Here is a 24,671-nt window from a genome sequence, read left to right as displayed (position 1 = left end):
TGCAAAACCATTACAAGAGAAACTACATTGGCTTCCACTCAAGGAACGCGTCACTTTTAAGTATGCACATTAGTCCACAAAATCATTCATGGCGAAGCCCTAGCCTACATGTCTGAGTTAATAGACTTACCACCCAGAAACGCTAAAAGATCATCCCGAACTTTCCTCAACCTCCACTTCCCTAATTGCAAGGGCTTGAAATACAAGACGCTACACTCGTCAACCTTTTCTCACATGAACACGCAGTTTTGGAATACACTGCCGCGCAACTTAAGAACGATCTACGAGCAAGCTTCCTTCCACAAATTATTGAAGACCCATCTTTTTGAAAAAAATCTACAGAGAAAGCCAAAACACAAAGTCCACACTCACTGTTCATTAATGCATCATACACCACCTTTGAACTCTCATTCCCCGTAATCTCACATCACTCATACCTTTACTCACAGAAATATGTATACCATATGTCTTAGTGTCTTATATTGCCCTTTAAGCTTCCCATTGTCTCATTCCAATGTTTCAATGTTTGTGTTCCATTGTTATATTCCTTAATGATACTTCGATTGTCTCGCATAACTCTGCACAATATAATCCATAACCAAGTTGTAACAAATTGTATTTCCATTATTCATATCATATTGTAAGCCACACTGAGCCCGCAAAAAGGTGGGAAAATGTGGGATACAAATGCAATAAATAAATAAATATCAACATGGAGTGTGGAGGGAGGACCTTCTGACCTTTACAGTAAGACTACAGTAGTAATTTAAGTGTATGGTTGAAAGATAGCACCCTTTGTTAGAAAGGAACCAAGCAGGTGTGTCCGATGCTCCCACTTTTGTTTGCATTGGTGTTAGAACTCTTTGCTTGTAAAGCAGCATTTTTCAACCGGTGTGCTGTGGCTGCTCCCCAGGTGTGCCAAGGGAGTTTGGGAATCCCATGGACACTGCCTGATTTTTTTTTTTTTTGGTTTGCAGCCACATATTTTTTTCCCTCTTGCTGCATTTATCCCTCCCTCCTCCCCAAGTGCAAGTCAGCAGGTCTCCTGACACTCCCCCTCTTACCCCAGGACTGAACACCTCACTCACTTCTCCCAATGTGGTGCTTTAAACTTTTCTCCAGCAGTGATCAACACATGCTGTCTGCAGCTGGCTCTGGAACCTTTTCTCAGCACGTCCTGACCTCTGCTGATGCAATTTCTTGTTTACACAGGGGCAGAGACATGCAGAGGAAAGGTTCCAGCATCAGCGGCAGACAGCATGTGTTGATCACTGCTGCAGCAAAGAGCATGGGCATGGGAAGAAGCTTGAGAGGTGCCTGGATCCGCAGGAGGCATCAGGAGAGCTGCTGACTTGTACTTGAGGAGGAGGGAGCATGGAGACAAGTTAGAAGCGCCACAGGGCTAGGCAGGGGAGGGATAGCTGCTGGATTCACGGAGGGAGGGCAGGAAAGATGCTTGACTGGCAGGAGAAGGGGCAAAAGAAAATCTGGACCTGCAGGGGAGGGTGAGATGCTGAACTATGGGGGGGGGGGGGGGGGGTCTAGAGAAGGGAGGTGCCAAGCTACCCAGAGGGGTTGGATTAACTACCAGGGGCAACTGAGCAGAGAGGGGGAGATTGAAAACTACCCAGGAAGACTCAGAGAGAGAGGGGAAGATGAGATGCCATAGTGGGGAGAGATGTGGGACTGTGGTCTGTGGGAGATAAAGGGAAAAGGGGGGCATTCTGGACTCATAGTCGTAGGGACACATGTTGCACTGGGTATTGTTAAAAAGAAAAATAGTAAATCAGTGGTTAGAATAGGACTCAAATTTCTGAAGCAAAAGGGTTTTCAAATATTTCCTAAAAAGAATATAGGACTGAGAAGATTTAAATATAGATGAAATCATAGTCCATAATCTTGCTGCTTGAAATGCCAACCCTAATTCAAAGAAATGTAATCTCTTTTTACCTTTTGATGATGGAAAAGAATAACCTACAGTACCAGTACGTCTTGTTCTCAAAGCATAAATGAATATAAAATGTGGATATAGGTAGTCTGGTGCCAAGCCATGTAAAAGTTTAAAGAGAAAACACGCAAGTTTGAAATAAATTCTAGCCTTTATAGGCAACCAGTGTAATGACAGATAACTGGGAGTGATCTAGCAAATGTAGACAGTCTGAAAATCATTCGAACTGCTGTATTCTGTATTGTTTGCAGTCTCCTCACCAAACTTTTACTATATCCTAAATATACCAGATTACAATAATCCAATTCAGAAACTAAGAGAGATTGAACCAGTATTCTGAAATGATCTTATTCGAAATAATTCCGCACGCATCTCAATTTTTTCATCAGGATATAACATTTCCTTGTTAACGAGGAGACCTGTTTTTCCATGATTAGAGCACTATCAATGAACACTCTTAATTTAATAACTGTAGAAAATTCAAAGGTAACTTGGTTAATAGTGATAGATTTTGGAATATTTTCTGATCCATCTAGCCTAAGCCCCCTGATTGTTCCAATTCAGCATGTCTCCTCTGTCCCCGCTTCCCCCCCTACACACACACCCATCCTTGCTGCTTTTCTAGATGAGCCGACACGCCCCCGTGAATTTTGGTCATCCCCGTGAAGGAAAGCAGTTGAGGACGCCCAAAATCAGCTTTCGATTATGCCGATTTGGGCGATCCTGAAAGAAGGACGCCCATCTCCCGATTCGTGTCGGAAGATGGGCACCCTTCTCTTTTGAAAATAAGCCTGTAAGTAATCTATCTGGGAGAGGGATAGTGCATGGCCCGCTTCCACTGACAGGTGTGCCAACAGATTAAATTTTGCCCCGCCAGGAAATAATAGGGGGACTACTGGAAAGGGGGAAAGAGACAGGGGTGGGAAGGGGAAATTATTGCTGGAGTGTATGAGATATAACTCTACCTCACATTAACGTGTTTTCACTAGGGATGCTGATCGCTTTGGGTATAGTTACATTACTGACATCATAGAAACTCTTACCTTTAAGTAAAATCATATGAGACATGGAGGGGCATTTTCGATCGGGGACACCCATCTCTAAGGGCGCCCATCTTCGAGGACGGCGCCGCGAAGGGGCGGGGCCAACCGTATTTTTAAAACGAAATGGGCGTCCATCTTTCGTTTCGATAATATGGTTGGGGGACGCCCAAATCTCGACCTAAATGCTGAGACTGCCGGATTTAGAGATGGGCGCTCTCAGTTTTTCCCCATAATGGAAACCGATGGCGCCCATCTCAAAAATGAATAAATCCAAGGCATTTGGTCATGGGAGGGGCCAGGATTCGTAGTGCACTGGTCCCCCTCACATGCCAGGACACCAACCGGGTACCCTAGGGGGCACTACAGTGGACTTCGCAAATTGCTCCCAGGTACATAGCTCCCTTACCTTGGGTGTTGAGCCCCCCAAAACCCACTCCCCACAACTATATACCACTACCATAGCTCTAAGGGGTAAAGGGGGGCACCTACATGTGGGTACAGTGGGTTTTGGGTGGGTTTTGGAGGGCTCCCATTTTGCACAAGTGGAACAGGTAGGGGGGATGGGCCTGGGTCCGCCTGCCTGAAGTCCATTGCACCCACTAAAACTGCTCCAGGGACCTGTATACTGCTGTCATGGACCTGAGTATGACATTTGAGGCTGGCATAGAGGCTGGCAAAAAAAAGTTTTGAAAGTTGTTTTTTTGAGGGTGGGAGGGGGTTAGTGACCACTGGGGGAGTCAGGGGAGGTGATCCATGATGCCCTCCGATGGTCATCTGGTCAGTTTGGGCACTTTTTTGGGGACTTGGACCTGAAAAAAAGGGACCAAATAAAGTGGACCAAATTCTCGCCACAGACGCCCTTCTTTTTTCCATTATCGGCCGAGGGCGCCCATTTCTTAACCACGCCCCTGTTCCACCTTCGCTACCCTTCTGACACGCCCCCGGGAACTTTGGCTGTCCCGGCGACAGAAAGCAGTTGGGGACGCCCAAAATCGGCTTTCGATTATGCCGATTCTGGCTCCCGTGAGAGAAGGGCGCCCATCTCCCGATTTGTGTCGAAAGATGGGCGCCCTTCTCTTTCGAAAATGAGCTGGTTAGTGTTTATGTCTATATATGTATGGGGACTTAATATCAAGCATCAACTTCTTTTTAAGGCGGCTGAATGTTTGATAACAGATGTAGAGTTCATCCAGGAGACTTATCTTTTGCATGCACATGAATGTCTTCTCTGTTATAAGAAATATCCTATGATATACTTAGCCTGCAATAGACTACAAAGGAAGACCAAGGGGGTGAGAATTTTCTTTCCAGCTTCCTAACCTTGGCAGGTGAAGAAGGTGGCTTGAAACCAGGAAGGGAGATATATTTTAGTTAAAGCAAAGATGAAACAACAACTTATATTCTTCTTAACATTTATGTGCCCAATGCAAAACAGGGCGAATTCCTGTATGGGCTCAACATGCTTCTCTCCAAACATATAGAGGGACAACTTTTGGTTGGAAGAGATTTCAATCTGACTTTGAATTCTTACTTAGGTAACACTGCCTCATCTGTAACCTATGCCCAAAAAGAAAGAGAAAAATTACAGAGCTTTTAGATTGCTGGGACCTAGGAGATTTTTGGGTACAGACAATCTCACCTTAATAGGAGAGATTTTACTCATTTTTCCCAGGTACACAGCACTTACTCTTATACAGACCTGTGGTTGGGCAACCCTCTTATCTCGCACTCCATGCAAAATGTCTCCATCCACACTCGCATGTGGTCAGATCATGTGTCTATAGCATTCATTCTCATTATCTAACCCAAGCACAGGGGACAAAGATATTCGAATTTTGATAATATTTTATTGGACGCCAAAAACAGAGAACAATTAGAAAGAGACCTGACAGAATATGCAAAGTAAAATAATAGCTATACAAGCCAACGTTAACAAGCATCGCCTAGCCCAAGAAACTCGGCTGCACTAGCAGACTGATGACTTGGAAGTCCCTTGCAAGACGGGGAAAAGCTCTAAACCTCTACTTGAATGTTTAAATCACTTAATAGACTTCACCTAGCAGAGGTCCAAAATAGCCTACAAAGGGCTTGCCAGGATATTTAGAGTTTGGGAATGGGACCAATCACCTACTGGCCCATAAACTTAAAAAGCAGTGTTTGTGCAATTATACATTTACTGGTGTTTGATTGAGTAATGTGTGGTCTTGTACCTTCTTTTGCATGATTGTACCCTTTCTTATCAAATTTTGGAATTGATTTTCTTTATGTATTTAATTTTTTTGACTGTGTACACCACTCTGCTCTGTTCAGGCAGTTTGAGCAGTCTAGCAAATCTAAATAAACATAAATATTACACATCACATGGGTATAATATGCTCAGATAGCAAAAAATATACAAGAGACTTTTGTACATTTTTATTGGACTCTCTATAGCCCAGAGGAGACTCCTTTCCAAGCGGCTTTAGATCAATACATAACTGAGATAGATTTGTCTCACCTGACACAAGCAGAGAAGAACCAACTGTCCCAACCCATTACTTTGGAAGAAACCTTATGGGCCATTTCAGACTTACCCCATGTGGTGCTTGCTCACACTTCTCATCAAAATATCCTCGAAAAGCAAGACAATGTCCCTCTATTATCTTACTACAGAGGTTGTTTTTAAAGCCAACTGAAGCAAGAGGAAAGCCTTTATTTTTCCAGCGGCAGAAGAAAAACAAAACAGCTTATTTTTGTAAAGGGGGTTAGATGTTGATTTAGGGTACACCTGGAGGGCACCATCCCCCGGCCACGGTGCAAAGTGGGGGTCGCCGGGCCCGATCCCTGGATGCGGATGCATGTTTTGACACCGCTCTCGCCCTCTGGATGTGTACAATGCTGAAAATCCTCACCGAGAAGCTCAGGAAGCAGAGTTTGAGCGAGCTGCAGCCTTTCCAACTGAAGATTTCATACTCCCCCCCCCCCCCAGCGACGAGGAGGGCAGTGATGATTCTGAAGGAGAAAACCTGGAACTTGCACAGATTGACAAAGGGAGAAGAGGCTCCTGTCTGTCTGAGCTGCGGTGCGAGGAAGCGAACCGGGATCCCAGCAGGAACTGCCTGGCCCTGACCCACGGCGGCTGACCGCCGAGCCCGCCGCCAGCGTTGCTGACCACCGCCCGCAACCACCTCCGACAGATTGTCACGCCTGGGCAAGGCGACTCGAGCAACCAGCTGGGACTCCATCATCACGGGTTCAGCGCTACCCGGACCCAACGGACGCGCCGCACTGCTCGGCATCGCTGAGGGAGGATCGGTGCCCTAGTCCAGGGGCCTACCAGGCGGAGGATTGGCTGGTGAGTGCCTCGACCGACCCGGGGTGCGCCAGAGATTGCAGACCAGGGCTGAATTCGGGTGAACTACCGGCGCGATCGGGTGGGCTGGAGGCCGACCGCTGCTACCTGCCAGCCACGCGACCGCCGCACCACGCTGACCAGGACGCATCGACGAGGTACAGGGACTGGGCAATCACGCGGGGACATAAGGAGAAACATGCTTTATAGCCATGCCTGATACTACAAAATTGCCTTTGACTTTACCTGCTTGCTTCTGAGTTTGCCTTATAGCCTGCTGACTTTGCAAATCACCCAGACTGCCCTGGACATCCAAATTGTGCACTGGAGAGTGCGATTCAATTGTCTGAATATAAGGAGATACAGGGCCCCTGCCGGCTTGCTTTTGATTCGATTTTGCTTTATAGCCTTGCATGACTTTGCAAATGCCTTTGATCTTGCCTGCTTGCTTTTGATTTGCTTTTTACCTTGCTTGACTCTGCAAATTACCTTTGATTTGACAAAAGACCTGATAAGAACTGCCACCACTGTTGCCAGGACGCATATGACCTGTCTGCTTTGCCTGCTCACTTTCGATTTGCTTATCGCCTTGATTTGATCTAGCAAAATTGCCTTTAACTGCTAGCTTTTGCTCTGCTTCTGCAATTCTGCAATACTGCCTACAAACACACACCAAAAGCCTACCCTATATACTGTAAGCACCTGCATTACAACTGAATGATACCCTTACTACTTAAATCACTAACCCAAAGGTCTAATTATGCTAGCGCCTTGTTGAATTAATTACTGCTATGGACCACCTGTTCTAAGCACCGCAATACCTGCTGACATAATCACTGTCCTGAACCAATTGTTAAGACAGTCGATGCACTACAGATATCACCGACACCGCCCAACACTGTCCACAAACAACTGACATCACCAACAACACCCAACACTCCTACGAATACCATCCACAAAGCCAACATGAATACCAACAAACTACTGATAATAATCTACCTCACTCCCATAATCTACCACGCATGGACCACCCCTAACATCAATAACAACCCAACCACAATCCACAAACTCTATGCACAAACAATCAACAACCCACCAGACCAAAAATACAACAACCAACCTAAAGGAAAAAAAACTCCACATATGAATCTCACCAACAGAAAGAAAAAAAGAAAAACAACAATGACAAATTCAACCACCGAGATAACAAACAACTAATAAAAATAAATACATCTAACCTCCCTACAGAACCATACCGCTTCATCCGAATAGGATACACCAACGCAAGATCAGCAGTAAGTAATTCAATAGACATACTAGACTGGATTACCACAGAGAATTTAGACTTTCTGTTTATCACCGAAACATGGTTCCATGGCCCCACAGACCCCGCCATCAAAGAGACATGCCCACCAGAATACAAAATCACCCATTGGGCAAGAACTGGAAAAAGAGGCGGCGGAATAGCCATAATTTACAAATCTGAGTTTACCATAACTACCACTGGCGAATCCACCTCACCACAACTCGAGATCGCCTCAACAAGAATCACTCATACAAACCTACAAGGACACCTCAACACAATACTATTCTACAGGCCACCAGGAAAATGGAAAGACTCCAAAATGCAACTCACAGACTTCATCTCCAATACATGTGTCTCTGCCTCAAACATCCTCATAATAGGAGATATCAACCTACACCTTGAGGACGACTCCTCAACAGGCACACAAGAATGCAAAGACTTCTTAAAACTCTGGGATCTACACGCACCTAATAATCAACCAACACACGAAAAAGGACACACACTGGACATCATTACACACAAATTCAACCCAGACCTTACCCTCCCCTACTTACAGATACAAGATGGACACCCACACCATGGACAGACCACCACAAAGCGGTCTCCCTCCACTGGCGAAAAATACACAGAAACGCAATTAACAAACATGAACGAACAACATACACCACGAGAGGAAAAATAGACCCCACAACATTCTGGCAACAGGTCTACCAAAGCGAATGATCAACAAATACAGACACCATCCAATTCCTCCAAGAATGGGACGACATATGTAGGACAACATTAGGCACAATCGCCCCAATCCAAACTAGAACATCACACAGGAAAAAAACAAATTTATGGTTCACCGAAGAACTGAAAAAACTCAAAACACAAGTCAGAAAACTAGAACGCACATGGAATAAAAAGAAAGACGAACACACACTGAATGCCTGGAAATCACTCCGGAGGAAATACAAATACACCATTAAACAGACTAAAAGACTACACTACAAAACAATGATTGGACCAAACTACAAAGACACACACAAACTCTTCTATCTCGTAAACAAATTGCTAGACACCACACCAGTAACAACCAACAGCAAAGATACACCAGGGGTCGATGACCTCGCAAAATACTTCAAGGAAAAAATCATACAACTACGGCTCAAATTACCCACCAGCCCCACAGAATACACAACATTCCTAAATTGTCTAGACCCAGAAGACGGAATATACCCAGCAGACAGGATCTGGACCGAATTCGAACTATTATCAGAAGACCTCATCTCTAAAACGCTCAAGAGATTCGCCAAATCCCAATGCAAACTAGATATCTGCCCAAACAACCTCATGAAATCAGCCCCTCAACAATTCATAATAGACCTAACTAACCACATGAATTTCATGCTACAAAACGGACTTTTCCCAAAAGAAAAAGGAAACATTCTACTCACCCCAATACCCAAAGACACAAAGAAAAACACAAGCGAAATAACAAACTACAGACCAGTAGCATCTATACCACTAATAACTAAAATAACCAAAGGGATGGTTACCAAACAACTCACAAACTACCTCAACAAGTTCTCCATACTACACGACTCCCAATCAGGATTCCGGTCAAATCATAGCACAGAAACAGTGTTAATTACCCTAATGACCAAATTCAAACAAATGATTGCAACCGGCACCAATATACTCCTACTACAATTTGACATGTCAAGTGCCTTTGATATGGTAGACCACGAAATCCTACTACACATTCTCGAATACTTTGGCATCGGAGGTAATGTTCTAAACTGGTTTAAGGGGTTCTTAACCTCACGTTCATATCAAGTCACATCAAACTTAACTACGTCAGCTGCATGGACACCTGATTGTGGAGTACCGCAAGGATCACCCCTCTCACCAACTATTTTCAATCTAATGATGACCCCCCCCTGGCAAAACTTTTATCTAACCATAACCTCAATCCACATATATATGCCGATGATGTAACGATATATATACCATTCAAAAAAGACATCAATGAAATCTCTAACGAAATCAGCCAAAGTCTACACATCATGAATACCTGGGCAGATGCATTCCGAATGAAACTGAATACAGAAAAAACTAAATGCCTCATACTTACCTCCCAATACAACACGAATAAATTTACCGCCATCAACACACCTAAACTAAATCTGCCAATCTCAGAAACCTTAAAAATCCTTGGAGTCACTATCGACCGCCACCTAACTCTCGAGACTCATGCGAACAACACAACCAAAAAAATGTTCTACTCCATGTGGAAACTGTTTATTTACACCTTATATGTGTGTAAACAAAGAAACTGACACCTATTATAAAGAAGAATAATCAAAAATGTTTATTTTTTCAACTGTCCTCCCTTGGACAGAGGCAGCATGAGAACATCACACTGGAAGCAAAGTATACTTACAAAATATATTTTTAGCAGTAATACAGAGATATATGTTTGCTCAGCAGTAATACAGAGATATATATATGTTTGCTTTGCTTTGCTTGTTTCACATATAGGTTGCTCTGTTTATATACACTTACTTTCATACTGCACCCAATGTGTGCACATCAGCAACCCTTTTCTTTGAAGCCTGTTCTCACATTTATCTAAAAATGCCAGCTACATTCTTTCTGCTACCTTGCACAGACTTTCTCCTCCGTCTCTACTTCACTGGCTACATAGCTCAAGGCTATTTCCATGACAACCATATTGCTCTCATATGTTTGTGACTCATAGTTCTTTTGCCTTAATACTTGCACTTCACTGACCATAGGAACTTTCTTTTTTCCTCATTATATTTAACAAATCCTCCCTTGAACCTTGTAAAGCAAGGTTCACCAAAATTTCATGGTTATAGTTTTCATCACTGTTAGACTGGGCATCATCCTATAAATAGGTAACACCTCAGGCCGTCATGGCAATGACAAACATTTTCTATCAAACCATAGAACTTTCGGGAGTCATCAGTAACCCAGGACAGTTTGGATCATAGTCACTGGTTTCAGCAGGTATTATATTTTGTATCTGAGTTACCATGGTCATTTTCAATGAATCTTGACATGCTCGTCTGCAACAGCCAAGCAAACAAGGCAAACAACATAATAAGAGTCCTGCAACACATATGAAAACAATACATCCAGTCACAATCCCTCTTAACCATGGACCTAATCCTCCAAACCAATTTTTTATGGTATCCCACCATGACGTGTCTAATATTCCTTCATAATCACTTACTTGAGTTCTTGCTAGAGAAAGAATGCGCTGCATTGCATTTTTCACTATTATTGATTTCTGATAACAGTACAACATGAGGTATCATTAATAAGATCACAAACATCATCATCAATCTGCCTTTGTAGGGCGGTTAAAGCAATGTCCAATTCATGGGTAACAACATGTAATAATGATTGTAAATTGTCTAATTGACATTCCTATTTCAGCAGTGGCAGCTGGTTCTGTAAAAGGTATCCAAGATGTTGTAGTGTTGCTGCGGCAGCTTCAGAGCTCTGGTATGAAGGAGGCTGTTTTTGAAATTCCTCATCTGCCTTCATGCATGCTGTTTCACGCGTCTGTGTCTCAATTTTCATTTTATCAGCATGGTATAAGTCTGCTGGGTTCAGCTGATTGACAGTCTATAACCTACTCAATCCAGGCTGGCCATTTCTGGAGATCATAGGAAAGAAAGTCACACGATTACCAATCCAAAAACTTAATCAGAACGACGGCAGCCGCGTCCTGCCGCGACCAACTGAAAAGAATTAGACCATTCTTTCCAAGATCTGTCTTCCGCAGTCTAGTGCAATCACTCGTACTCAGTCACCTGGACTATTGCAACTCATACGCAGGATGCAAGGAACAAATACTGAAGAAACTTCAAACAGCCCAGAATACAGCAGCCAGACTCATCTTCGGAAAACCAAAATACGAAAGTGCAAAACCCTTACGGGAGAAACTACACTGGCTACCACTCAAGGAACGCATCACTTTTAAAGTATGCACCTTAGTCCACAAAATCATTCATGGTGAAGCCCCTGCATACATGTCCGACCTAATTGACCTGCCACCCAGAAACGCTAAAAGATCGTCCCGAACCTTCCTCAATCTCCATTTCCCTAAGTGCAAAGGCATAAAATACAAAGCACTGCACGGATCAACTTTCACATACATGAGCACACAATACTGGAATACACTACCACGCAGCCTGAAAATGACCTACGAACTGACCGACTTAAATCTACGGCAAGGATCAAAACACAAAGCCCATACAATCTCATAGACACGCACCAATACACTCTCTGAACCTCTACTCCCGCGCTCTCACCACTCTTAAACCCTACCCACTGATAAAATTGTCAGACCTCCCTGTTCCCTCGATTATGTTTTGCCCCCCTCTCAACTCACCCCTGTTATATTCCACTGTTCTATCCCCTAAGAATATCCTGAATTTACTCTGTCTTATATAATTCTTCACAATGTAACCCATAATTGTACTGCAACCAATTGCACTTCCACCTTTTACAATGTATTGTAAGCCACACTGAGCCCGCAAATAGGTGGGAAAATGTGGGATACAAATGGAAATAAATAAATAAATAAATAAAAGGCTTCAGACGCTCAGTGAGCCAATCTTTTAAATTTATAGGCTCACTGACTCGTTTGGAGGCACTTTGATTACTTTACTCTGCAAAGTTTCGCCTACCACGAGCATCCTCATTAGCCGAAAAACCTCTGCATAATTTTTTAACTTTTTAATCCTTAGGAATTGTCACTTTACTTCATATTACTTAAAAGGTACACTTATCTTCTGCTGCTTTCTCATACAGGACTCCCGGTACGCCCTACAGCGAGCTCCCGTTTCGCCAACAGCTTCTTAAGGAGAAGTACCGTCTATCTCTAAAAATATATAACAAGCAGATTATTACTATACTAAAGAGGGTAGAGAAAGTCATACACCAACTGCTAGGAAACTTACTTGAGACCTTCCTGTACTGAACAGATGCAGCGTCCTGCCTTTCAAAATGGCGGACGCTATTTACCATGACGCCATCAACGTCTATCCAATCATATGCTCTTTGCTATTTAAAGAGCTAGATTATCAATTAAACTAGAAAAAAACCTTCAAGTCTACTCTTGTATTTAACCCTATGGGACTAAAGCTTGTAGTCTGTGTAACCATCTTTGTTCTTTACCGGGAGTCCTGTATGAGAAAGCAGCAGAAGATAAGTGTACCTTTTAAGTAATATGAAGTAAAGTGACATTACTAAGGATTAAAAAGGTAAAAAATTATGCAGAGGTTTTTCGGCTAATGAGGATGCTCGTGGTAGGCGAAACTTTGCAGAGTAAAGTAATCAAAGTGCCTCCAAACGAGTCAGTGAGCCTATAAATTTAAAAGACTGGCTCACTGAGCGTCTGAAGCCTTTTCTTCTGTAGTAAGATAATAGAGGGAAATTGTCTTGCTTTTCGAGGATATTTTAATGAGACTTACCCCATGGCAAGGCATTAGAGTTAGATGAGTTTACCAATAGATTTTATAAATGTTTTAGAAAATATCACCCCCCCCCCACTGACATGGGTTTTCAATACATTTGATGAGAATACTGAATTACCCCACTCCAGATATCTGGCGGAAGTGACAGTATTCATAAGCCAGGGAACGATCCAACATCTTGTGGATCCTATAGACCAATTTCTTTATTGGGAACACTTTACAAGATATACACTTAAAAGCTTGGGACAGAAGGGAGATCGTGGGTTTATTGATACTCAATTAAAAAGAAAACTTAATTAATTGCTTGTTTAAAGAATCTCAAAGCAATTTGCTCTAGCTTTATGTAGTTTGTTACAGCCCTAGAACAAATAAGATAGGTATTAAATTGGTGCTTGAGAATCCATTTGCCCTAGCTTTATTTAGTCTTCTTTCTTACCCCCTACCCCTATATACCCCTGGCACATCTCTTAATTTATAGGCATTTTTTCATCATAGGGTAATTTTACCACAATTAACACTGAACAATTTTTTTTTTACAACTGAGAAGCAAACATAAAATAACAACATAAAATATGCCAAATAATCTCTTTATAATAAACATTGTCATACTAGGACAGACTGAAGGTCCATCAAGCCCAGTATACTGTTTTCCAACAGTGGCCAATCCATCTTGTAGCTATAGTTTGGGTTGCTCTTCCTTACGTGCATCCCTTTGCACTTGCTCACATTAAATGTCATCTGCCATTTGGATGCCCAGCCTTCCAGTCTCGTATGATCCTCTTCAAATTTTCACAATCCTCTTGTGATTTGAATAACTTTGTCTCCTCAGGAAATTTAATTATCTCACTCGTTATTCTCATTTACAGATCATTTATACATTTGTTAAAAAGAAGACACCCAGCACAGACACCATTTTGATGATTGCTACCTAGTTCTTTAATGTTTATTTGTGTGTGTTTCATATTAGGGCATGATTTAACAAATATTGTAACTTAGTCTAAACGCAACTTCTCTTACCAATTTTAAATAACTAAACAACTTACCAATACTAAGATGCAGAAAGCAGTACAGCAGCTAGATAGGTGCTATCTAATCTTTCGTATTGAGTGATAACATGTACAATTAACACCCAGTTGGTGAGAGAGTGTATGCGTGCACTTGATGCAATAAGCTTTCTGGTTCTCAAAAGAATGATTCTGATCTCTTGAGGTAAGAGTAGCAGACTTAGAAGAGCTGAGGCAGACAGAGGTATACAGAGGAGACTTACAGGGACAAAGTAGAGAAGTCCCATCTCAGTTTGGCAATCTCTGAGCTATCTTAGAAGAGAAATGTCATCTGGGAAAAGCCAGGACTTGCTCTCCAGGGAATACAATATCCACTCCCAAAAAGGATGTATCTAAAGGAGTTAGGACAGCTGTTTTAGTTGGCAATTCAATCACTTGGCATGTAGATAGCTGGGTGGGAAATGGGTATGAGGATTGCTTGGTCACTTGTCTGCCTGGTGCAAAGGTGGTGGAATTCACCAATCACCTAGATAAGATTTTAGACAGTGCTGGGGAGGAGTAGTACAAATATTCTCTATGGTGGGGCAGGGTTGGAGGGGTGGGGTTGGGATGGGTATGATTACTGCCTTAATGGTGCTGCAGCTCCATTGTATGCATAGTTACACAAGGGTTGTAGATGGACAATGGCCACTGTTGGACAATAGATGGTAGTGGGCACTTGTAACAGTCAGCTACCATGTATAACTGGCTGCTATGGCATTGGGGTGGGGGACTTGCCATGGCACTCACTAAGGGACTAGTGGATTCCAAGCATGTGGTCAATGTTTGCCATGTGCTTAATCAGCAGATAGGCAGACAGGCACTCATCAGTGCTAGCTTCATGGCAGGTTTTATGTGGAAGGCTGGCTACACAAACTTCCAGGTACTGAATGGTCATTTCCTATTCCTGATCATGTATTGTCAGTGACTCTGGTAGTAAGGGGATAGCACTTAGCATGTATGTTGGCTGAGCAGGCCAATATTGCCAGCTTCCTTCTCTGATGCGAGTGTGTCCCATGGTTGTGACAGCATACACATCTTATAGGGGTTCACTGCGCTAGCTGAATGGTCTGGGCATACATATATGGATGCAAGCCTTTCCAGCTCACTTAACTTTGCAAACACCAAAGACAAGAGTGACACTAACTTTCTAAGTATGCTGCATACCCTTCTCAGCAGTCAGCTGCTGATGTATCTGCTGTGGTATGTTGAGGTGGGTCCTCCAGTTGGCCTCAATGTCCCAATCTTAAAGAGACATTCACAGGTTTAGTGGATGTCAGCCTCACCATCCCAGCTCTTTCTCACCCCGTGACTAGGTTTTGATCGTATTCTACAAAAGCAAGGCACATTAGAGGACAGGTGCTGGTGTACTTGGTAGAGTAAGAGCTGTATCATATTGATGGCCTAGGTTCAAAATGTGCACCTACCACTAAAGACCAGAAGACTATATCTGATGAAGAAAAGGGGCCCTGCATTTCAGGCCCTTAGCATCAGCTATGTGAATTTGGTATATATTGTTCCTCTGTTTCACACTATAATGTTGTGCATTGTGTCCATGATTCTGTAATGCTAAATTGCTGAATGTAGTATATGTGCTGTTCTGATTTTGTTTGGGGGAGAGGAGGCGTGGCAGGTTTCAGCCTGACTGCCTTGCCTTCTTGGATGGATATGGCAGATTGCAGATACAGTGTGGCTGTTGCATGCATGTAAGCTGTAACCATATAGGTTTATGGATCTCTTAGCATAAGAACAGTATAGAAAAAGAAGTTTTCAATACTCAGAGCCATGGCACTATACTTTGTTGAGGGAATCTGATGCAGGCTGACAGAGCATTTGTGCCAGTTAGGTGCCTATGTGCCATCCCCATAGATGGCACTCTTCAGCTATATGGTCGTAGGCAGGCCTTGTTGTGGGTATATGGGTGCACATGTTTCTGCTTACCTGGACAGGTAATCCAGATTCATTCCTTGACCTTCCTAGCTGCAGTATGGGCTGGCCTCTGTCTCAAAGGATGGAACAGTGTGCCCTTATTGGCAATTATAAGACATGCCAGGAGGCTGCTCTCTGTATCAGAGAAACTGCGCTTCCTCCTGGCAATATGTTGATGCTCTCTCAAGATGACCCACTAGAGGCCTGGGAGGTGCAGGAAGAAGTGTAAGTGGAGGGCATAGCTGCTAATGCATACTCTACTCATGAAGACAGTGCCATCTAAATGCGGGTATCCCCACAGGTATTTTGCGGCCAGGTGCCAGATACATATATCTCGATTCTCCCAGACTTACATATTTTGTCCCCCTTCATTTGCCATAGGCATCTTGCACGTGTTACTGCTGCCCATTTTGAGACAGTTGACCATAGATGCTCATAGCTCATGTTTCTCCCCCCCCCCCCCCCCCACCCCAATGTGGACAAGTCATTAAAATTTTCAGTCCACTGTGCCATAGTTGCCAAAAAAGCAAAACGAAAGTTATGGATTATTTGAAAAGGGACATCATTATGTCTTTGAATAGTTCACGATGCAGTAAAACTCTTTTGACTACCTGTACAGTTCTGGTTGCCCCATTTCAAAAGAAGGGCAACTAAAATGATAAAGGATTTGTCAGCCAAGAACAGAGAAAAGACAGACCACCCCCCCCCCCCCTTTCAATATTCAAAACCATTTAACCATCCAGGAACGGCACCTGGCTGGTTAAATGGCATTTAACCAGCTTTCTGGCGACATTCAGCAGGGGATAGCCAGTTATCTCCCACTGAATATTCCCAGTTAGCGCCTAGGATATAACCAGCTACACTGCATGATCTAGCTAGCTATCTCCGAATATTCAATTTATATCCAGCTATTGTACATAGCCACATTGGGCCACTTAAATAGCTGGTATATCTTTAGCCAGTTTGAAGTTAAACGGCTATCTTCGAATATCGACTTAGCCAGTTTAACTTTAAACCTCTAAAAATAAACCGGATATTCAATGCCAGTCACTAGAAACAGCCCAGCATTGAATATCCAGGCTGACCGCCGACTGAGGGAGTTAGCTGGGCACCCTCCTGCGACTTGAATATTGGCCCCAGAAGGAATATGATGCAAGTTTAGACAATCATGATTGGGGTGGATACTCTGTTAAATTAACAACCAACAGGCTGCTCAGTTAGAACGGCGACAAAGTGGAGGCCCCTCAGCCACCAGGGCTTTGAGAGGTGCATAAGGTCCAACTTTTGTGTAAAATGTCTACGCTAGCTGCCCTAAGTTCTAATCGAATAACATATTTTGAGAAGATATAGTCATATTTTCTGGGATGGGAGAAATCGTCAGAGGATTAACCCTGGGAAATTATTGAGATGGGGGAGGATGGTGGGAAAGGGTATATATATTATTGGAAAATAAATAAAACAGAGTTAAAAAAAAAAAGCCAGGAAGCTGAAAAAAAATTGTATAAAATATTCTTTTCATGCATATACTTAACCCGTGGAATCTACTGCCAGAGAACATGGTTAAGCGACTTACAGCAGGGGTTCAAATGAAGATTGAAATCATTAGTCAGGTACACTTAGGAAAGCCATCTCTTTAACCCTGGAATGACCTAAGAGCAGCTTGATCTACTCTTTGGGATCTGTTGGGTACCTGTGACTTAGACTGACCAGAGACAGGATGCTGGGCTTGATGGAGCTCAGTCTGACTTGATATGGCTCATCTAATGTTCTAATAAGAGAACAGAACACTAACTTAATTTTATTTTTAATATACAAATTAAAGAATGCCTTACTTTATCACTGGCATTGAAGTCTTCTCCTTCCACAGAAATTTCTTCTATCTCTTCACCAATACTAATTTCACTTTTATCAGATCGATGACTCATACTGGAGTATAACAAGAAAACATACATCAATATATTAAATCTTTTTTCTTCTTTTCTACTTATATTTCTTAGAGCTCTGTGTCATCTTTGGTGAAAGTATTTCATCCTGAATTAATCTGAACTAAAGTAAATAAGAAGAAATATTTTCCATTTCCTTTTGGTAGGAAATTAGGCTCTTAGATATTTCATCATCAGAAAGATTTATCTCCACGGGTCTTCTCAAAAGTGAAAGATAAAAGGGAACTGGTAGAGTCCAAAGGAAGGAGAACAGAGGTGATGCACATAATGGGAAAGGAACAAGAATGACAGGGAGGGAGATAAATAAGGGAGAACAGTACAGCCAAATAAGATAAGCACACTACAAACCCATGGATTTTTCTGGATTTCTGGTGATTTCACTTAAGGCTGAAATTAAATTAAGATGGAATTTTTAAGTGCTGACAATTTTAGACTGTTGGAAAATATAGGAAACTTGTAAGATTATATAATAAAGATAACTGGGGAAAAGGAGGAATTACAAGAAAACATTTTAAAAATGCAAATGAAGGAAAATCATGACTAGGTTTTTTTTTTAATAGAAACATTCAAAGTTAGTTAATATGATGCTGGCCTCATGGACTGACGTGCTGTATGAGATGAGTAAAGATGAGTAAGGTTTTTTGAAAGACGTTCTTACTGACAACAGAAATAGTGGCCTAGAAAAATCAGTACTTTGTTATATGGAACCTCATGCAGAAGTTACAAACATGTACCAGTTACTTTATGCCAAGTCAGATGAGGTCACTAACTGAAAACATTTTTGCACCAGTATCCTGCAGAAGCAGGAGGAGCACCAAAAGCCCACATTTCAGACATTCTCAATGACATTTAGGGGAATTCCCTGGCCATGGACTAAGGATATGATAGCCAGAGTCAGTCACTTTGTGACAGGTTTTATACCATGGGAAAGGTGCTCCATCATGCTGAAAAACAGTTACTCCACATATTGCCATGGAATTTATTATTATTTGTTACATTTGTATTCCACATTTTCCCACCTTTTGCAGGCTCAATGTGGCTTACATATAACCGTTAACGGTGTTAGCCGATTACGGTTTGAACAAATACATAGTATGAATGAATACAAAGTGATATTATGGTATAATGAGGTATATGTATGGTAGGAAACAGTTGGGGGGAACTTAGAGAGGGAAAGGGGGAAGAAGAGTCAGGTAATGTCCGTTGCAGTCTTTGGTTATGTTGTGTCACAAGTGACCGGTATTTTTATGTTGGGTCAGTGGGGTATGCTCTTCTGAACAGGTCTGTCTTTAGTGCTTTCTGAAAATTTAGGTGGTAGAACATAGTTTTTACTGCTTTTGGCAATGCGTTCCACAGTTGTGCGCTTAGGTAGGAAAAGCTGGTTGCATAGGTGGATTTGAATTTGAGTCCTTTGCAGCTTGGGTAGTGGAGGTTTAGATATGATTGCGCAGATTTTGTGGAGTTTCTGGTTGGCAGGTCGATGATGACTGTCATGTATCCCGGTGCCTCGCCGTAAATGCTACCATAATTGATGTAAAAGTTTTATCAAGGTACTATGTGCCAGTGTATGGCGAGGTCATAGCTATGAGCCTGCAATATATAATACATGTGCCATGCAGAGATGAATTCCCTTTCAAAACTTAAAGGGGTAATTTCTAATATCCAATCCTGTAAGTACCGCAATAGACATCCTGATTATATCATTTTAAGTTCAGAAGCCCCCTATCCTCCCTGCTTCCAATTCACGTGAAGCTTCACAATTTTCAATTTAATCACCCTCCCCCCCCCCCCCCAAAGCAAGACTTAGTGCACTCCCTAGACACACTTATCAGATCCTTTTTTGAGTAAACAAATTTGAATTTGCTGTAGAGTTCTGGGGTGTGTATGCCATTCGGCCCAGGTGATTTATCACTCATTAACTTGTCAATTTGGCTCAGTACATCTTCCAGTTCACCGAGATTTCTTTCAGTTCCTCCGCATCGTCACCCTTGAAAACCATTTCCGTACAGGTAGATCTCTTACATCATCTTCCATAAAGACTGAAGCAAAGAATTCATTCAATCTCTCCGCGATGGCCTTGTCCTCCTCGAATGTCCTTTTTGCTCCATCATAATCTAACAATCGCGTGGATTCCCTCACAGGCTTTCTGCTTCTGATGTACCTGAAAAAGGTGTTACTATGAGTTTTTGTCTCCATAGAAAGTTTTTTTTCAAATTCTCTTTTAGCCTTCTTTATCAGTGTTTTGTATTTAGCTTGACAGTGCTTATGTTGCTTCTTATTTTCTTCATTCGGATTCTTTTGTCATTCTTTGAAGGATGCTCTTTTGGCTCTGCCTCTTTCACTTCACCTTTTAACCACGCTATCATTTGCTTTTCTTTTCACCTTTGTTAATAAGTGGAATACATCTGATCTGGGCTTCCATTATGGTATTTTTAAACTAAGTCCAGCCTGATTTAAAGTCCAAACCTTTGCAGCTGACCCTTTCAGCTTCTTTTTAATCATTTTCCTCATTTTGTCTTAGTCACCCTTTCAAAAATTGAATGCTGCTACAGTGGATTTCTTTAGTGACTTCACTCCAGATAGCAGCTCAAATTTGATCCTGTTATGGTCACTGTTTCCCAGCGGATCCAACATCATTACCTCTCGTACCATGCCCTGCATTCCACTAAGGATTAGATCTAATGTAGCTCCCTTAACAAGATCGAAAGCCTTCTATGCATCAAACCTATGAGCAGAGAAGGCTCTCCTCTCTGTCTCAAAACCTCCAAGGTTGCCAAGATCTTTCAGATAATTTTAACTGCATACTGCCCCTGCACAAATCCCACTTTGGGTTCAGCCACCAAGGTAGGTAACACCTGGACAAGTCAGTTTGCAAAGTCCTTAGCTAGCAATTTAGCCTCAAAGCAGAGTAAAGAAATAGGTCTAAGATCAACGGATCCTTTCCTGGCTTAGCTAACACCACTATTTGCGCCAAAGACAGACAGATTTAACAGTCATTATCTGCTCAAACTTTGTGGTGATTGGTTTTATCACTTCATCTTTCAAAAGCTTATAGAACTCCACCTTGCATAGCGGGCTTCATTGAATAGCTTAACCCACCTCTTCCTCAGTAAATGGAACACCCAACAGTTCTCTATCCTCATTTGACAGATGAGAAATGTCTGGGCTGCCAGATATGTCTCACTATCCAAAACAGCTGGCTGGGATGTGGAATAAACCTGGGCTATTTTCCGATCCTAACGAACTAGCTATCCATACTCATTATGCAACAATAAGATCCTTCAGGGTGCACTCCAATTTTTAGCCAAACGAGCCAGCATCTTCCCATTTTTATTCTTAAAACGATGTAATTGGTACTGGTAATATAATGTAGTCTAATGGGATCACTGATCAGAAGGAATTCGTTAAAGCCGTTTGTGTGGCTAAGAACTGTGCCTTATTACCCCATGCTGGGAATTGCCCAAATTTTTGGTGATCCATTCAAACTTGGCGTTTTAACAAGATTTCACTATCTTGTGATTTCTTTTTATAGCTGGATTATGCTATGATTTCACCTTTTATGACTGGCTTAGCCATCTCTCAATACAAAAATGCATCTCTCACATGAATTACATTGTTAATCTTGTAATAATGGAACAAGAACAAAGGGAATAAACAAAAAACACTGAAAGAGAGCAAACACAATGAAGTTGGTCAGGAGTAGGATAAAGGAAGCAGCTTTATTAAATACCCAACACAGGCCATGTTTCAGCAGATTGCCTGTGTCTAGGGTCATTATCAAATACAAATAGTAGCATATGTGTTACATAGTAAATGATGGCAGATAAAGACCCGCATAGTCCATCCAGTCTGCCCAACAAGATGGCCAGAGTCATGCCTGCCAATCTGTTGCGGGCCCCAGTCACCCATGCTGCTTAAATGCTGGTTGTCAAGTCTCCATCTTACCAACCATATAGGCAGCCAAACATGATGGGGATGTTATGTGGTTATTACCAAGACTCCAAGTATTGCTGACAATATTCAATATTAAATAGTCAAGATGTCTTCCCCTCCACCTTTAGCTGCACAGCATCCTCACTCACAGCACATGGCAAAGTGATGTACAAAACTGAAGCTGCCCAATCTTCTTTTAGTCTTTTGCTATTTGCGGGACACAGACGTAGAAGTCTGTCCGGCATTGGCCTCAGTTCCCTCATGCTGGATTTGGCTAATCTTCTTTCAGTCTTTTGCTCCCACCCGCTGCCTTCCAGGTGCTGTGGAGGACTTGCAGCTCATCTGCATATCCTCATAGCCTTCTCCGGGGTGACTCCCAGGTCCACTCAGATCCACTCGGTGCCTTCACTCAAGGTGCCCAGTGCTCTCACCAGCTGCCTTCCAGATGCTGTGGAGGACTTGCAGCTCATCTGCATATCCTCACAGCCTTCTCCGGGGTGACTCGCAGGTCCACCCTGATCCTCCCAGGGCCCTCGCTCCAGAGCATTTTCTCTATACATTTTATATTTTCTCCCAGTTACTACTTATGGCTCCAGTACAATAGAAATCAGAAGAGGACAAGGAGGTTGACCATTTTAACTGAGTTTCCTTGTTGTATATTTTATTCAGAATGCATGCATTTTAAAGCTCAATATATATATTACCTGTTAAAATCATCAATATAATCATCATCTTCATCTCCAATTCCTAAATGAAACAAGAGAGGGTTTAATAAACATCCAAAATCAAAGGAATGGCTCCCAGTTGATCTGCTGACAGATAAGAATGACAAGGAACACTGCACAGAGAACACAGATTAATAGTATGTGGAGAATATCTGGTGGGAAAAGGATTCAGACTTAATTAAAAAAAAACTTATCAATGTAATGAAAAGTAATCTGTAGAATGATAGTGCTATGATGTTATAATCATTCTGACTACAGTATTGATAAGAAGGAAAAGCATGACATAAATTTTTACAATCACAGTTGTAGTAGTTACTCTTGTATTATTATGAATTTGGAATCCCATATTATTTTTCATTTTAAATTTTATATGTAACTTTGGCTTTGTCTAGATGTTATTAAAAATGATATGTATATATAGTTGTAACATGTTTTAAACATTGGATAGAGCGGGCTATAAGTTGTTTATTAATAATAATAATCCTATATAACAATTCTCATCTCCAACGTTCTATGTGTCTTGCTGCCTGTGTCCGTGGCTTTCTTTGGAGTTGGTCTGCTAGGCTTCGTAGATCAGGCTGACGTCACACGCAGCACTAACCAACCACATGATAGCAGCACGAGGCCCCGCCCCTGCCGCCCTCGCCCCCCCCCAAGGTCGCCACTGCTCACCCCTTCACCCCCCCCCGAGGTCGCCACCGCTCCTCCCCTCCACCCCCCCGAGGTCGCCGTAGCCACTGCTCCCCCCTCCGCCCCCCCCCTGAGTTCGCCGCCGCTCCCCCCCTCCGTCCGCCACCCAGCTGGGCCCCCTGCATTGAAATTCCCTCCAGCCACCCATGTCCAGCGAACCTCCTCTCCCCCCCGCCCCCCTCCAGCCACCCATGTTCTGCGACCCTCCTCTCTCCCCTGCCCCCCCCCTCCTGCCACCCATGTCCAGCAACTCTCCTCTCTGCTGAAGTCTCAGTGGCCATTTTGAAGAGCGATCCAGTAGCGGGGGAGGGTCAACGCCAGCAGTGGGCAGACAAGACTAGGGATCTTTCCTGCCTGCCCCGAATAATTCGCTGGACAACCTGGGTGGCTGGAGGGGGGACAGGGGAGAGAGGAGAGTCGCTGGACATGGGTGGCTGGAGGGGGGGCAGGGGAGAGAGGAGAGTTGATGGACATGGGTGGCTGGAGGGGGGGGGAGAGTCGCTGGACATGGGTGGCTGTAGGGGGGTAGGGGAGAGAGAGGACAGTCGCTGGACAAGGGTGGCTGGAGGGGGGCAGGGGGAGAGGAGGGTCGCTGGACATGGGTCACTGGAGGGGGAGCAGGGGAGAGAGGAGGGTGGCTGGACATGGATGGCTGGGGGGCAGGGGAGAGTCGCTGGATATGGATGGCTGGGGGGGCAGGGGAGAGTCGCTGGACATGGGTGGCTGGAGGGAGGGCAAGGGGAGACGAGGGTCGCTGGACATGGGTGGCTGGAGGGGGGCAGGGGAGAGAGGAGGGTCGCTGGACATGGGTGGCTGTTCAGAGTCTGTGTATCGCACACATACTCTCTCACACATACTGTATCTGTGTGAAACACACTTTCTATCACACTCACTGTGTCTCAGATACGCAGTCGCACACACTCTCATTCTCACACACACACTCTCACCCATTCTCACTCTCTCGGTCATACACACACACTCGTACATTCACTCTCTCTCTCTCTCTCACACACACACTCTCTCAAGCATACACACTCCGAGGAAAACCTTGCTAGCGCCCGCTTCATTTGTGTCAGAAACGGACCTTTTTTACTAGTAATAATAATCTTCAGTCTTCAGTTTTATGTTGTGACATCTAAATCAGGACTTCCCAAACTTATTCTGGATACTCCCACAGCCAGCTGTTTGTTTGTTTTTTTTACAGGATGTCCATGAAATAAATCTGCATAGGCTTTATTTCCAATACATATAATATATGAATCCATGTTGCCAGGATCAAAGC

At 43.1% G+C, this 24,671-nt stretch overlaps 1 protein-coding gene across 10 annotated transcripts in view; it reads right to left on the bottom strand.

Annotated features, from left to right (window-relative positions):
- FGFR1OP (FGFR1 oncogene partner) overlaps nt 1-24,671 on the bottom strand; it is a 192,372-nt gene that overhangs the window by 6,518 nt on the left and 161,183 nt on the right. For 9 of the 10 annotated variants that reach the window (XR_003942774.1, XM_030209094.1, XM_030209092.1 and 6 more), the window contains 2 exons: nt 22,679-22,721; nt 17,931-18,024 (listed from right to left, as the gene is read on the bottom strand). Coding sequence is in view for 8 of the 10 variants with exons in the window: in XM_030209094.1 (XP_030064954.1) it covers nt 17,931-18,024; nt 22,679-22,721 (137 nt within the window). In the remaining 2 variants the exon portion in view is untranslated. Of the gene's footprint in view, nt 1-17,930; nt 18,025-22,678; nt 22,722-24,671 lie in introns of those variants that run through there. The other variant, XM_030209099.1, reaches the window with a different exon arrangement.

This window comes from Microcaecilia unicolor, chromosome 7, assembly GCF_901765095.1.
Source record: "Microcaecilia unicolor chromosome 7, aMicUni1.1, whole genome shotgun sequence".
Lineage (NCBI taxonomy): Eukaryota > Metazoa > Chordata > Amphibia > Gymnophiona > Siphonopidae > Microcaecilia > Microcaecilia unicolor.
Note: the sequence above shows the minus strand (reverse complement) of the source record. Positions and strands in the feature narration are given on the sequence as shown.